General features: G+C 30.4%; 1 protein-coding gene across 1 annotated transcript; it reads right to left on the reverse strand.

The window, feature by feature from the left end:
• Positions 1-8318: 8318 nt before the first annotated feature.
• Positions 8319-9566, reverse strand: LOC131634729 (uncharacterized). Its single transcript, XM_058905354.1, has 2 exons — positions 9342-9566; positions 8319-9143 (listed from the first exon to the last, which is right to left on the reverse strand). Exons 1-2 carry the CDS (start codon positions 9564-9566, stop codon positions 8319-8321), a joined length of 1050 nt encoding a protein of 349 aa, XP_058761337.1.
• Between the last annotated feature and the right edge of the window lie 6809 nt (positions 9567-16375).

Below are 16375 nucleotides of genomic sequence, written 5' to 3' on the forward strand. Positions count from 1 at the left end.
TCAATGGCTGAGTATTTCTCTCCAACGACGACAAAGTGTTTATTCGTTTTTAAAACGTTTTTCCCTAAAGCGGAACTACATTAGCTCTGACTTCTCCATTGCACCGAGGAGGTATGTAGGCCCAAAGCTAAACGCTTTGCCGAGCTTATTTTAAAAAAATAAAACAAACCCTTTTTAACACACACACACAGATTTTCAAAAAGGTTCCTGTGGAGTACCACAGATATGAGGGGTGCTTAAAACCTTCCCCTTGTATAAGCAACACCCGTACCTAAGATCTCTTCTTTTTTTTTTAAAAAAACAAACTTTGGGTTTTTTCGTTCTTTTCCCTTTTCCTTTGGAAACAATAAAGCGCGGTGGCGACTTTCACTGAAACATTGATTCGAGTCATCCTATGGCTTTGATATCAGATTTTCCCCGCTACAGTTATATCTTAGTGAGATTAAGCTTAAACTTAAGAGAAAAATCACAGTTGTGATAATAGCTTATTAAGAAGCATTGTAACTCTTATAAGAATTTGTTTACATTAATTTGTAAGAACTAGAGTGATCAGGTTGTGATCAGAATACTCTAGAAAGTCTTAGAGGGTATCTAAGCAGTTTGTTCCTAGAGTGATCAGGTTGTGATCAGAATACTCTAGAAGACTTAGAGGTTATCTAAGTGGAAAACCATTGTAATCTTGTGTGATTAGTGGATTAAATCCTCAGGTGAGGTAAATCACTCCAAGGGGGTGGACTGGAGTAGTTTAGTTAACAACGAACCAGGATAAAAATTATTGTGCAAATTGTTTTTATCTTACAAGTCATTTACTCTAATTAATACTAGAATTTGAACCTGTGCGATGCACGAAAATGTAATTATAATATTTTTCATATTTATTTAATATTTTATATATATATATATATATATATATATATATATATATATATATATATATATATATATATATATATATATATATATATATATCTTGATTAGATTTCACTCAATTTTAAATAAGAAAATAAAATTAGTTTGTTTATTAATATATGAACTTGGATCTTCTCCTTCATTTTTCTCTCATTCCCTTTCCATATAGAAAAATGAAGGAGAGGATCTCTAATATATATAAAATAAAAATTAATTTTTTTAAATAAATAAAAAATGATAATATGAAAAAAAAATAGTGGAAATGTAGAGAGAATGTATTGTAGGGTGTTTCTTTTATTTTTGTTCAAAATTGTGGAAGTTATTTATGGATTGAGAATAATAAAATGATAAATATGTGAATTATAATTAAAAAAAAGAGTTAGTATTTTTGTCAAGAGAATGGAAGTTATTTATAAATTAGTGGTTGAGTAATAAATTATATGATTAAAATTAAATATAAAATATGTTAATTAAGTTTTATAGATGGTTCTAAAATAGATCTGTTTCAAAAAATAGTAGAGTGACTTTTTAAAATGCTAAGTTAAAAAAGAAGAAAAATAAAAGGAATTTATCCAAAAATTAAATAAATAAATATTATAATGTACTAAAAAATGAAATGAAAAGCTTAAAAAAAGAAAAAAAGAAATATGACTAGATAGTGCTAAAATAGTTTGTTTTGTTGGTTTTTTTTGGATTATAATTTATTAACTAATGAAACATGAAAATAAGGAGAGAGAAAAAAAAAAAAAGAAGAAGCTAATTTTGTTAAAATAAAGGGTTAAATACTATTCACCCCCCTGCCAAAGTAGCGAGATTCGGTTTTCCCCCTTATTAAAAAAAAATTTAGCCTTCGCCCCTTAGAAAACAAGATTCTGTTTCCAGGAACCCCTGTTCCATGTTTGGCTGACTGGGCTGTGGGCACCACTCAATGCATATTTAGTTGTTTATTGTTGCTAAAGAGTGTTATATATTAATACTTCATTCTTTTTCAATAACATATAAATTAAAACTGTAATAATATTTAAATAATTATATAAATGTATTACTTAATAATTACATAATTATATAAACTGTAATAATAGTTAAATAATTATAAAAAAAGGTAAATTAAATATTTTAAAGTTTTTTTTATAATTATATAATATAATATATATAAATGTTAATTAAAACGTTTTTTTAATAAAGTTGAATAATTTTTTTAAAATTGAATAAAGTTTAATAATTAACGTTTTTAATTTTTTTAATAAACGTTTTTTTTAATAAATATGTACAGCTTTTTTTAAATAAATTTAAATAAATTTAAATAAATTTAAAAAAAACGTTAAAATGTATTATTTAAATATATAATATAATATATATAAATGTTAATTAAAAAGTTTTTTTAATAAAGGTGAATAATTTTTTTAAAATTGAATAAAGTTTAATAATTAACGTTTTTAATTTTTTAAATAAACGTTTTTTTTAATAAATATGTACAGCTTTTTTTTAAAAAATTTAAATAAATTTAAATAAATTTAAAAAAACGTTAAAATGTATTATTTAAATATATAATATAATATATATAAATGTTAATTAAAAAGTTTTTTTAATAAAGTTGAATAATTTTTTTAAAGTTGAATAAAGTTTAATAATTAACGTTTTTAATTTTTTTAATAAACATTTTTTTTTAATAAATATGTACAGCTTTTTTTTATATTTATATTATTAAAGTTTTTTTAATTTATATAAACGTTTTTAATAATTTTATTTATATGTTTTCTTCAGTTTTTTTATAATTATATAAATGTATTATTTAATAATTTTAATAAATGTTTTTAATTAATTTTTTTAATTAATATTTTAATTATATAAATGTTTTTTTTATAATTATATAAATGTTTTTTAATTAACGTTATAATTATATAAATGTATTTTTAATTAACGTTTTAATTATATAAATGTTTTTTATAATTAAAAACGTTCTAATTATATTAATCTTTTTTTAAAATGTTTTTTAAAAGTTGAATAATTTTAAAAAAGAGTTTTTTTTATAATTATGTACAGATTTTTTAATTATATAAATATTTTTATAAATGTTTTTTATAGTTATATAAATGTTTATATAAATTATAATAAAAATTATTAAAAACGTTTATTACATAAAATATTTAAATAAAATTATTAAAAAAAAATGTTAATTAAAATAAATTTAAATAATTTATAATTATGTAATTATTAAGTAATACATTTATATAATTATTTAAATATTATTACAGTTTTAATTTATAATTATGTAATTATTAAGTAATACATTTATATAATTATTTAGCAACAATAAACAACTAAATATGCATGGAGTGGTGGTAAGCTTGCAGCTCTTTCCAAAGCAAAGCAGCCACGTCAGCCAAACAAGGAAATCAGGCGCCCAGTCAGCAAGATTCTCCCAGCCCAGTCAGCCAAACATGGAACAGGGGTTCCTGGAAACAAAATCTTGTTTTCTAAGGGGCGAAGGCTAATTTTTTTTTTAATAAGGGGGAAAACCGAATCTCGCTACTTTGGCAGGGGGTGAATAGTATTTAACCCTAAAATAAAAGATAACAAAGACAAGTACAATTCTAAATATTCTATTATAAGTAGAACAGACAAAAAAACATCATAAATACCACAAACATATACAATACCATCTATAAAATTTCAAGTCACTCTCTTAATGATAAAAAATTATCTTGACATTATGAAATTGTCTCAAAATCTATAATCACAATCTAAAAAGACCACACCATACAACTTCAAATATTTTTATCTATACATCTTAATATCAATCTAAACACTTGAGAGAAAAAGATATAAAATATGCTTAAATGATTTTAGACTTCTAAAAGTTATAGAAGACACTATAATACTTACTTAAGTAACATATATACACACCTATATATATATATATATATATATATATATATATATATATATATATATATAAATTCAATAAATAATGAGTACATAATATTTTGCTGTAAATAGTATAATAATATGTTTAAAGTAAAATACTTTTTGATATGTTATTGCTTGCATGGACTATAAAGTTATGGTTTCTATGCAAATAAAAATCATTACTTCCTAGGTAAGTAAAAACCAAAAACCATTTCGGTAACATATTAATGTGAAAACATAGAACTGAAAGAAAAATAGATAACTTCTCAACTTATATATCTATTAACATGAATATAAAAATATTAGTGGTGGAAAAATATCCACTAAATAAAATTAATTTAGTTTTAATTTTTTAATTAATTAATTAAATTGATTTTTATTAATTAATGAATAGAAAAATATTAGTGGTGGAAAATTATTAATTATTATTATTTGTCACTTTAATAAATTAATTAAACATTATGAGTAGTGTTCTACTTAAAAGGAACGTGCTATTGATTTTTTTAAATTAATTAAGTAAATTGATTTTTATTAATTAATGAATAGAAAAACATTATTGGTGGAAAATTATTAATTATTATTTGTCGCTTTAATAAATTAATTAAACATTATGAGTAATGCTCTACTTAAAAGAAAGTGTTATATACATGGAAAGGTAGCAATGAAGTTGGAATATGAAAATAATAATCATTAAAAATGGAATTTTGATTATTAATAATAAAAATAAACATTAATAAATAAAATTACTCAAATAACTTTAATTTTGGCTCCAAAATATACTTCCATAATTTAACAACTTTAATTAATAAGATGCACCTACCCACCATCAAATTTTGAAATCTTAGTAGGGATGAGGAGGCAGGCACAAGAGAATTATGAGAAGAAATGAGGAGGCATGCACAAGAGTATCAAGAAGCAATGCGGATTGCAAACGAGCGGGCACAAAAGTTTGATCAATTTTTTGCTTCACAAAATATCGGTGGTGGATTTGGAGGAACTAGTGGATATGGAAGAGTTGTTGAAGAAGAGGAACAAGATGAAAAGAATAATTAAATTTGAACATTTAAGTTTATTTTAATTTTTATGGAACAATTTATGTGTTAACAACGATTTTGAACTTTATTTTTATATATTATTGTAATTTTGTATGGAGTTTTATTTTCATTTTTATTATATTTGATTAAACATTAATTATTTATATGTATTATATTAATTTCGTTTTAATTTTAGTTATATTTATTTTTTAGTTTAAATTAAAGGGTTAAATATGTTAGTGGTACCTATAAATATGGCACTTTTTATTTATAGTCCCTACAAAAAATTTCATCGAATTTTGATCCTCACAAAATTTTCCGTCACGAATTTTGGTCCCTCCCGTTAGATTATTCTAACTGAGGCATACGTGTCACGCCACGTCAGTAACAGTCAACACTAAAGAAAAAAAGACAGATTACAGGGGTTTTAAACCCCCTTTAAATAACTTTAAAAACAATAATTTTTTCCAAGCAATTAATCAAACCAAGTATTTTAGATTGTGATTTTAAGGTATTATCCATATGAACAACTATCCTTGGACACGATGTTAGAAGTCATTTTATCATGTTTTCTAAATTTCTAACACTTGTCGACTTCATTCTTCTAGATAAATATTAAAATGGTATGAATTTGATTTTGTAAGCTTGCGTATAAAAATGAAAATACAAAATAATTAAAGTTTTGTTAATGGCACATTTACTCTTACAAAAATGATATGTAAATTATATGTATGATTACTTCAGTCAATTTTTTATCTAGCAAAAACATCATCATTCTTCATCGCTTATCATCTAACAAATTGCTAAATAACAATAATAATTGAAAAAATTATAAAAAATTAAAAAATATTTTCAATAATATACACAAATGAACTGTGGCTAAATATTTTCGATTGTAAAATTTTTGAAATTTCATTTGTGTAATTTTCATTTGATATTTGAAAACATGTAATAGTTTTTTTTATTAAAATAGTTTTTGAAATATGTAGGATCAATTAATTATTTGAATTTGAATTTAGCTGTGGTTAGGCTTAATATTATTGTTTTTAAAAAGATTTTTAAAAAAAAATTTCACTAAAAAATCTGAAATACATTTTTACCAAACATTAATTTTAAAAATATTTGGATTTTTTATGTAAAAAGGTGTTAATTAAAAAGAACTATATTTAAACCATTACTAAATGTTACTTCCTCTATTCCAAAACAAATTTCACATTTTTTAAATTATTTGTTTCCAAAATAATAATATCATTTTTATTATTTAGCATATTAAAAAATAATAATATATACTTTACAAAATAATATATTTTTTATAAAAAAAAATAGATTAAATCAAATACAACTACAATATACTTTATCACAAAAATATCATAACAATTGAGTAGATCATATAAAGTGTCTTAAAATAGTTATAATATCATTTGTTAAAAGGTCATTATTTAAAAAAAATATTTTAAAAAAATTTAGACAAAAACTTTGTCTCTTATAAATTTAAAAAATTGTATTTTAAAAAATGATTTTATGAATTCTTTTAAATATATATACTATTAATCTTTCAAACAATTCTTTTAATGGGTTCATTTCACAAAGTATTTGTCAACTTATCAATTTGAATGATTTAGATATTTCTTCAAACAAGTTGGAAAGAATAATGTCTATAAAAAAAGGATGTCTTCTAAATTTGTGGCATCTGATTCTTTCTCATAATGCAAAAACGATTTGCTTAACAAATTATTTGATTAATTGTTTGTGAGAAATTATTATTTTTTCAGTTATTTAAAGGGGTTTAAAACCCCCGCATCTGCCTCTTTTTCTTTAATTCTGGTTTTGTCTGACTAGGCGAGACATGTGGCATGCCACGTAAGTCTCCGTTAGAGCAATCTAACGGGAGGGACCAAAATTTGTGACGAAAAATTTTATGATGACCAAAATTCAACAAAATTTTTTGTAAGGACTAAAAGTGAAAAGTGTCATATTTATAGGGACTAAAAACTTATTTAACCCTAAATTAAATTATAATTATATTTTTATTTTTATTATTATGTTTGATTTGATAAATAATATTTTTTTCACATGAAAAACATTTTGTCAGGGGCTTTACCCCAAACAAGCTAAAAAAGGAATGCATTTTGCGAGGGACTTATCCCCAGGCAATTTAGCGAGATGTTTTGCCCCTCGGAAATGAAATTGTGACCGGCTGTTTTCTTAGGGGAATGGTCCCCTCGCAAATTTTGTATTTGTGAGAGATTTTTGCCACTTGTGAGGGGATTAGCCCCTGACAAATTTAATTTTTTCTGGTAGTGAGATATCAATATCATTAAGTGTAAATGAGTTCAACCACTATATAAATAAATGGTTTACCTCCTAAGGACGACTACACAATCAATTAACTCTTATAATACCAATTAACACACTATTTAACTTAGGCAGACAGACACACCCTCCACATAAAAATTCATAAAATTAAAGGACGAAGAAGAAATTCCAAGGTTACGACCAATATGTTCAAACTATTCATCCAATAAATTATACAAACAAAACCCAAGTCTAATTTAAAGACTATAACATAGTGTTATGGTTTTTTTTTAAACTGAAAAGAAGATATTATAAATCAAAAAAGAGAATTACAAGGGACACAAGGGGGGACCAAACCAAAACCCCTTAGGTACAAATTCTATGTCTTGGGGTACCCAACTTGTCAAGCAAGAAATCTCTTTGAATATCTTCATGAACATAATTAAATAACCTATAAGACTTATAAAACAAACCAAGATTAGCCAAGGAATCAGCACAAAAATTGGCTTCTCTATATATGTGTGTTACCATAAAGTTAATTTTGAGCGAGTAGTTCCAACACACTAGCCAACGAGAACGAAGTTTCTAAGGCACCAACGAGCAATTCTTAAAAGCATACACGACATACATACAATCCGTTTCGATCCAAAGATTACTTATATTCCTTCTCTTAGCTTCTTCAATAGCCAAGATAGCAGCCATAAGCTCAGCAAATTCGGGGCCCTCCGAGCCAATAAAGTCACAGAAGCTAAAAACGTGGTTAGCTTGGTGATCACGACACAACACACCATAGGCAACCATACTTTGAGAGGCTACCCCATCAATGTTGCATTTCAACCAGCCAGCAATAGGAGGAGACCACAAAACCTATTTTGTAACAACCTGCTTCTTGGGATGGATAAGGACACCAAGGCTCTTAAGCACCACAAAATTTTTCATAATCGAGTTTGAGACCCTGCGAGTGTTATCCCCAACAATCTTGGCATGGGCAGTGACAGTTCCCACACAGGATTTCCAACTAGCAGCCTTATCTTCAAATCTGTTTTTGTTCCTTATAGTCCACATTTGCTGGAAAATGCAAGCAATGCTTGCCTGAAGCACTACCTTTGATTGAGGGCACCAAGGCTACTCCAAAATCTTTCTACAATCATCCAAACTATTGATCGGCATTCAGATTTGAGAAATGCCAGCAAACCAATTCCAAATATGCTTAGCAAAGCTACACTCAAAGAACAAGTGGGATGAAGATTCACAACAAGAAAAGCAAAGACTGCAAAGAGAAGGAAAGGAGAATGCTCTGATTTTCAAGTTTTCATCAGTTGGAAGCTTATTATGTATAAATCTCCAAACTATCATTGAGTGAGCTAGAGGTGTATCAATATCCCAAGGAAATGATCTCCAAGTAGAACAGGGTTTAGGATTCACTACAACATTAAATGCTTCCTTGAGAGATAGATGCCCAGTTATTGTATTCTTCCAAACAAAACAGTCATCAATCTCTTCATCAGTGATGGAAACATTAGCTAAAAGAGGAAGCTGATTTGGAAGAGCTTGAAGAATGTTATCTTTTATGGACCAGGCCTGATGAATCCACCAATTCCTAACCATAGAGTTAAGATCAAAGTGATATTTAGCATTTATATGAAAAGTATTAACTAAGGGCTCCCTTAACCAGTTATCAATCCAGAAGTTCACCCTCCTACCACTGCCAACACTCCAAATACAATTCTCCATTACAGTTCCATATGCCTCTTTAATCCCATGCCAAATAGATGATTTGATTGCACACTTGATGATTCTCCCATTTCTCAAAACTCTGGCCTTCAGCACTTGAGACCAGTTTTGATTATCATTCATAAATTTCCAGCATAGATAAATGTTGGTGGCATGATTGTAGTCCTTCAGAGAAAGAATACCCAAACCTCCTTCATTTTTATGCTTGCAACAAACTTTCCAAGCCACAGTGACAATGTTTTTCTTCTCAGTGTTGCCTGCCTAGATGAAATTTCTCATCCACTTCTCAATCAACTTCATAATGCTTCTTGGCCAGTGATAAATTGCCAGGCAGTGCATAAGCATACTCAGAATTGTTGCTTTTACTAATTGGACTCTGCCTGCCATAGAAAGAACTTTGGCCTTCCAGTTAGCTAACTTTATCTTTATGCTGTCAGCAAAGTGTTAGAAGTAACAGACTTTAGGTCTTCCAACAAAGATGGGAACTCCAAGATAAATGAAGGGAGGGACAGCTCTGCTGAACCCAATGATGTCTGCCAGATATTTATGCCTTTCCTGACTCATTCCTCCAGCATAAATCAAGGATTTTGTGCAATTGCAATGTTGACCAGAGTAACTGCCATAATCCTTTAAAAGATCAGAGATAGCCTTAACGGATTTGGAGTCACCCCTGCAAAAAACCATTTTGTCATCAGCAAAGAGAGTGTGAGAAGGAAGAACACAGTTTTTGTTAGCTCTTATGAGGTTTATTTGGTTAGTATTCACAAGGTTAGTTATTCCCCTACTCAAAACATCCTCAGCTATGAAAAATAAAAGAGAAAGTGGATCTCCCTGTCTAACACCATTATTGCTGTAACGCCCCGAATTTAATTAATTATTTATTAAATTAAATCAAGGATTTATTCGTTGGAATCGGTTGAAGTCGAGGTTTATCGGTATTATTCTACAAACGTAATGGATTAATATGTTGATTTGAGCAGTTAAGTTATGGTCAGATTAATTAGTCGGATTAGTCAGAGAAGTACAATTGCGAGTTAGTATTGTTAAAGTTATGGATCGATGGTAAATGTGGAATATTATTGGAAATAATATTCGGTTATGTTGTGTGGCTATGGATGGCAAAAAAAACCCATACCCGCGGGTATCCGTGGATAAAATCCGTCACGGGCACGGGTTGGATAGCTTAACGGGTATCCACGGGTATTATAAACAGATATTTAGTTACCCGTTTACTTACGGGTAATGATACGGATTTGATGCTATCCATATCCGCGGGTATCCATATCTGTTAATAGTGATTAAAATTACTTAAATATCCTTTTAAAATTAGTATACTTGAATATCTTTTTAATATCAATTAGTATACTTAAATATTCTTTCAACATTTTCTCACATTCTACATCAATATTCATTATAAGATGCTTTTGAATTTAATATAGTAAATGTATAATACATACTTTTCTATTAATAAAAAGATAAATTTTCTATTCAATATATAAAAAATTAGTAAATTTCAATTAAAAAAAGTATCTATGGGTATCCATAAATACCCGCGGATATTTAAAATATCACGGATACCCACCCGGCAGATATCCACACGGGTATGGGGCGGATATGGATATCATTTTTATTAAACGGATGGGTAGCGGAAGATTAGTATCCGTACCCATGGGTATCCATTGCCATCCCTATGTGTGGCTATTTATTTACGTGTATTATTCGGATTAATTGAGTAATTAAAGAGATGTTATGAATTGGGCCTAAGTGGAAAGAATATAATACAATGGGTGGGTTATGGGTTAAGCCCATTAGTGAGAAAAGATAGTAAGAGTTAGGGTTTTAGAGATTAAACCTCATAACTCATTTTGTGGAAAAGTAGAGAAAGAAGAGAAAGAAGAGAGGAAGAGAAGAAAGCTATGGCATGAAGAGAGGGATGACTCCATTGAAGATGGGGCTTTTGCTAAGGTAAGGGTGGGGTTCTTACTCTCTAAGGGTTGGCATGATGATGGGTATGGTAGAGATTAGGTTTCATAATTGAAATCCATGATTGTGTTGCAATGTTGATGAATGTGGAATTGATAATGTTGTGTATGCTTTCTATTCTTCAATTTCATGAATTTAGAGAAGTTAGGGTTTATGAACAAATGCATGAATTTATGATTTGAAATGTGTTTTTAATGGATGTTTAATGATGTTATGATGTTAGAAGATCCATAATATGTGTTGTATTTGTGTTTATAACATGTATTCTATTGTTGTTCATGATGGTGGGTGTTTTCAGCTTGATTTGGGTTGAGTTTAGGGGTTTTGGAATGAAATTCGCATGCTGTTTTATGAGATTTGGGATTTTCTGAAATTTCCAGTTTGCGCCGCGAACTATTGTTCGAGCCGCGAACTGCTTGGCAGAAACTTAGGAATATTTGATTCACTCAGTTCGCGCTGCGAACTTTGTTGGCGCCGCGAACCCTGTTTTGCATAACTTTTTCTAAACTTTGAAATGATGTAACTTTTGATTCGTAACTCCGTTTTAGGCGCCGTTCGAAGCGTTGGAAAGCTAACGCAATGAATTATACCATGATGCAATAAAATGATTCATATGATATAGTTTCCTATTATGTTTATTAGGATTAAGTGGTGAACTATGTTGTGTTAATATATGAAGTATGCTCTTTGCGATGAATTGACATAACTATGTGGTAGTATAACTTGATGTATGTTTTCTTATGATGATACAATTTTATTGAGATGATGATAAGTACCTTCCTTATGATGAATGAGATAATGATGTATGTGATGATATGCATAATTGATGAAGATGTTGTGTGCTATATGCGATTAATTGTGCGTATTTGATATGTATGAGTCGACGATGATGCCATGCGTTGAATTCATAATATATATGAAGTTGAATATAACTGTCATACCCCAAAATTTGCCCACAGTATTTCTCTTATTCAAGCTTCAAGTCCATATGCAAAAGCTCATAGACACACTCTCCCATACAAGGCCCTGAAGTAGAGTTTAGGTCATTCAATGGAAAATCATTGAATCAATGACTCAAGGTGGTTCCATAGGGTCGCCAACATCCCAAAGAATCTCCATGTAAAAGTCAAACAGAGCAAATTGAGTCCCTCAAATCCTGATTAGGTCAACAATCGACTCTCAAGGGCAAAACAGTCATTTCAAGTCAATATACAGTCAAAGTTCAAGGTATTTGGTCAACAACATCCTCATAACCCTAAAATCATCATTTGATCAAGGGTTGATCATGATGATGCAAGGAAAGATCAGAAAAGTCAGAAGTCAAAAGTTACTATTTCGGGCATGAACTGAAAAAAGTCAACCAAACTTTGGAAATTCACCAAATATTCATACTTCATCAGAAAAATTCCCATCAAAGCTCATTTTGAAGGGAATTCATTCCTCTATCCAATAGTACAAGAATCAAAGCTCATAGGTCAATGGTTTAAGAGATATGGCTTCATACATTATAGGCCCTTTTCAAAAGTCAACAAAGAGACCCTTTTTTCAAAAGGACATAAAATGAGAATGGAAAAGGATTTTGAGATGAAACCAAAGACACTGGTTAGAAGACTCCCTAAGGATTCTAAAAAGTCCTAGATCACTTCCATACCTCAAAAATTGAGGGAGATAGGCCTTGCTAAAGTTGGACTATTTTGGAGGGAAAAATATGAAAGAATTTGAACATTTTTGCAAATGGGTCCAAGTTCTTTTTATCCAATCTTGATTCTCAAGTCTTCTAGAGCCCATAAACAAGTTTCCACGAAATTATGATGATTATTTGATTATTTGATTTTTATTGAAATTTTAATAATTAAAATAAGATTTAAATCAAGTAAATCAAAGAAATTTGAAAAGATTTGATTTAGTCATATTTTTAACCAAATTCAATTATCAATTAACATAAATAATTGATTCAAATTTGTGGAAAAGAGATGGGCAAGAGATTGGATTATATTGGCAAAATTTGACAAATTAAGAAAGATTTTCAAATCAAATTTTCCAAAACTTGCATCTCAAGATTTAACAAGATTTCTTTTGGTTTGTTGACCTAAAAATCACCTCTATAAGTAGACAAACCCTTCAGAAGCAAGTTTTTTACGAAATCTGCAGCCAAAGAGAGCCCTAATCCGAATCTTAAAAAGTGAAGAATTCTCAAAATCGAATTTCAAATTCCAGGGCAATTCAAGGCCTCTAAAGGATTCAGTCACGATCATTGACTCACTTTGAAGCTATTCGGATCATTGTTGAAGCCTGGCACGCTCGGAATCGCCCCCTAATAACCACGGTTTGTGCTTTTGGATTTTTCTTCGATTCCTCTAATTCATGCTGCATAAACATTATTTGATTACATGTTCTTGTTTGTGATGATATCTGGAACGTTTCTGTGTGCTTAATTTATGATTTGCGTTGGTATACCGCTGGATGCCATTGTTAGGTTTTCTAAACCTTTTTTAGGGTTTCACGATTAAGGAGAAATTAGGGGAAAACGAGGGTATTTTTGGACTCAGTGAATCTAGACGATCGAGTCCATGAGGTCGCGAAGTGTCTTTGTGTTTGTTTTGTGGTTTTCCCGTTTTTGCAGGTGTAAAAGATATGAGATTTTATGGCGTTGTTGCGATAAGCGCTGTAATAACTCAAGTGCAGAAAATCTGGGGAAGACGACGAGACGTGGCATCGTGTGGTTGGTCAATTCAAAAACGGAACGCGCGCGTCTTTGGGGGGAAAGCTTTGGAATCCGGTGCGATAAGACTTATGTTATACCATGTGCGTGCATCATCACAGCCGTCTGATCTCCTTTCCTTTAAATCCAACGCGTTTGAGATGGGAAGCGCATCATGGACCTCTGGCGCTGCGCCACACACGATTAAAAGTTGAGTTTTCTCACAAATTTTTTATTTTTAATTACGTGACCCTATTTCTTTATATATTATATGTAATGCATAATATTTTTTTATTACTAATATTTATTTATTAAATTCATGTGTGCTTATTTTCTTTTATTCATTTAATTAATATAAATGATTACATTTTATTTATTTATTTATAATACTTATTTCATTTAAATTATTATATTTATGTATTTATTTATTTTATAATCATATTATTTACATATTATTTTTATCATCCTTATTTATATATTATATTTATTTAAAATCATGAATATTTATTTTAATTATATCTATTTAGTTCCTTTCATTTAAATTACATTTAATCACTTATATTTTCAAAAATTCATACATATTTTATTTTAATTCCAAAAATTTCATAAATATTGTTTTTACACTCGATTTAATTTTCTGATCCCGGTTTAATTAATTAGGTCGCGAGACCAATAATTAATTAAATGGTTTGTGTTTTCTTATTTAAATTCGTACCCTAATTAGGGTTTACGAAGGTCATGCCCTGCACTGAATGTTTTATTTGTGCCGTTTCAGGGTTATCGACATGGTTCACTCCGATAACGCGCCCGATCAAGACTCGAAGCTAAGTACCTTATTTATTCTTTTTTCTTAAAGTCTATTTGGTTTCCTTTAAATCTAGGGTTTGCCCCGCCTTCATTTTTCTGCTTTTCCCCCTTTTTCAGGGTTAACCCCGAGGCTTCCCGCTAACCATATCAGATCAAATCAAGCTAAGTACTTCTGTTTATTTTATTTTAAATACATTATATCCTTATTTTTAGGGTTGACTGTGTTCGCTTTCGAACCGATAAATGCACTCACCCTATTTTGTTTGCCTTTTCCAGGGTTTGTCAAATTGCCAAAGCCACGAGTTTGGTAACCCTAAACCCTAACCTTTTATTTTTCTGTTTAATTATTACTTGTGTCAAACCCTATTAAGGGATCCGCTGGTTACAATTTCCCTCCCCCATATTACTGTTTCTTGCCTTATATTATCTGCGTGGTTAGTAAAATAGGGAGTGGCAACCATGAATTGAATTTAGAATCGCTAATTTACAAGATAATATAATTGAATATAATCACGTGATTGGTGCACACACGCACGCTTTTGGGTAACCTCTCTGTTGCCTTGTTGCCTGTTGCCTTGTGTTTTTTTTGCAGAATAAGCCAAGTCCCTCGAATACGAGGATACCTCAGCCATGTTGCCTCGATAAAAAGGTCACGACCCTAAATGATGCTGCCTTCGATACACAAATGACCTCGACCCTCGGAAGTTGCCTACGGAAAAGGCTGAGGTATCCTCTGGTTGCCTACGAATAAGGCTTATTCTGATCCTTACCTTAGACTACCTGCCCTTCTATGGCATGGGATAGTCTTATGGCAAAGGATATTTCGATGACCCTTCTACCTCCAAACGAAAGGCTTCCTGCCCTCTTATGGCAAGGATAGACCCTTTCATTCTGAAAGGCTAGAAAGAGACCTATCATCTGAGTTTAAGGTAATTGCCCCTAATTGCCTTGCAATGCTCATCTTTAATATTCTTTCTCACAATTCTTCGAAAACTGGCTACGCTCATTTACGAGCTAAAGTCCACTTTTTTCTTTCATCTACTTTTTCTAAAAAACAAACGAGCAAGCAAAGCAATTAAGAGCCCATGGAAAACCATGGATGCAAAGGGTGCCTTACACCTTCCCTTTGCATAAATTACCCCCCGAACTTAGATTTCTCAAAAAAGGGTTTTTTTCTGTTTCTTTTTGCCTTTCTGAATTTGTTTGGATAAAATAAAAGTCGGTGGCGACTCTTGCTTACCGCGACATTTCGATTGATAAAAAGTCAGTTCACCGTATTACAGAACTGGCGACTCTGCTGGGGATTTTTCGATTAAGAGGGGTTACCTTAAAGGTTTAGGATTCATTTTAAAATGTTTTCTATTGTTTGCTTTGTTTGTTTTATTTTTCAGGGGCGTTTTGGGAAAACTGAAGGACGAATCCTATTCCCGGATTCAAGAACACCTAAGATTAGGAGTGGCATAGTCATGGAGACCCCCCTTGTGCATGCTTGGGGTTGGTCAAAATGAAGTTCACACTTGAGTTAGGCCTCCACTGGTTATTGTGTACCTCTTTTGCATGAGAGAGGTTTATGCATGTATCTTTGGGTGCGTCGGAGCTCAAGGACCTTTAGTAACCCTTAACCCATCCTAACTTTTAGGAACGTAGTGGGGGGGCTATTCTTGGTGCATGCCAAGTTATGGTCGCTACCCGATACTACAGCTCAGATAGGTTTCTTCCTAAAGTATCATTGCGTGGTATGCATGTATCATGTTCGAGGGTGCTTTAGAGGGGGCTGACAATTCTGAGTCACTTGGTAGAACCCGTTGCTGAAATCTCCTTATCCATAGAAATACCCTTGGGAAGGACACCTGATCAGACTCCATGCAAGCCTTAAGCCAAAAATTGTGTGATTTGTGTGAATTTATTTGTGTTTGCTGCATCCATGCATCATGCATACATATCATGACTAACCCATTCCAAGGAGTTAAAGGATTGTTAACCATAATTTGTTTTGTAGGTC

The sequence above is a fragment of the Vicia villosa genome, unplaced genomic scaffold, assembly GCF_029867415.1.
Source record: "Vicia villosa cultivar HV-30 ecotype Madison, WI unplaced genomic scaffold, Vvil1.0 ctg.001343F_1_1_1, whole genome shotgun sequence".
NCBI lineage: Eukaryota > Viridiplantae > Streptophyta > Magnoliopsida > Fabales > Fabaceae > Vicia > Vicia villosa.

What these genes read in the sequence shown, in the direction of transcription:
- LOC131634729 (XM_058905354.1), bottom strand. Translation starts at nt 9,566, where the DNA reads ATGGTTTTTTGCAGGGGTGACTCCAAATCCGTTAAGGCTATCTCTGAT. An exon ending in TCTTTGTTGGAAGACCTAAA is followed by an intron (nt 9,144 to 9,341) that starts GTCTGTTACTTC and finishes AATTTCATCTAG; the next exon opens with GCAGGCAACACTGAGAAGAA.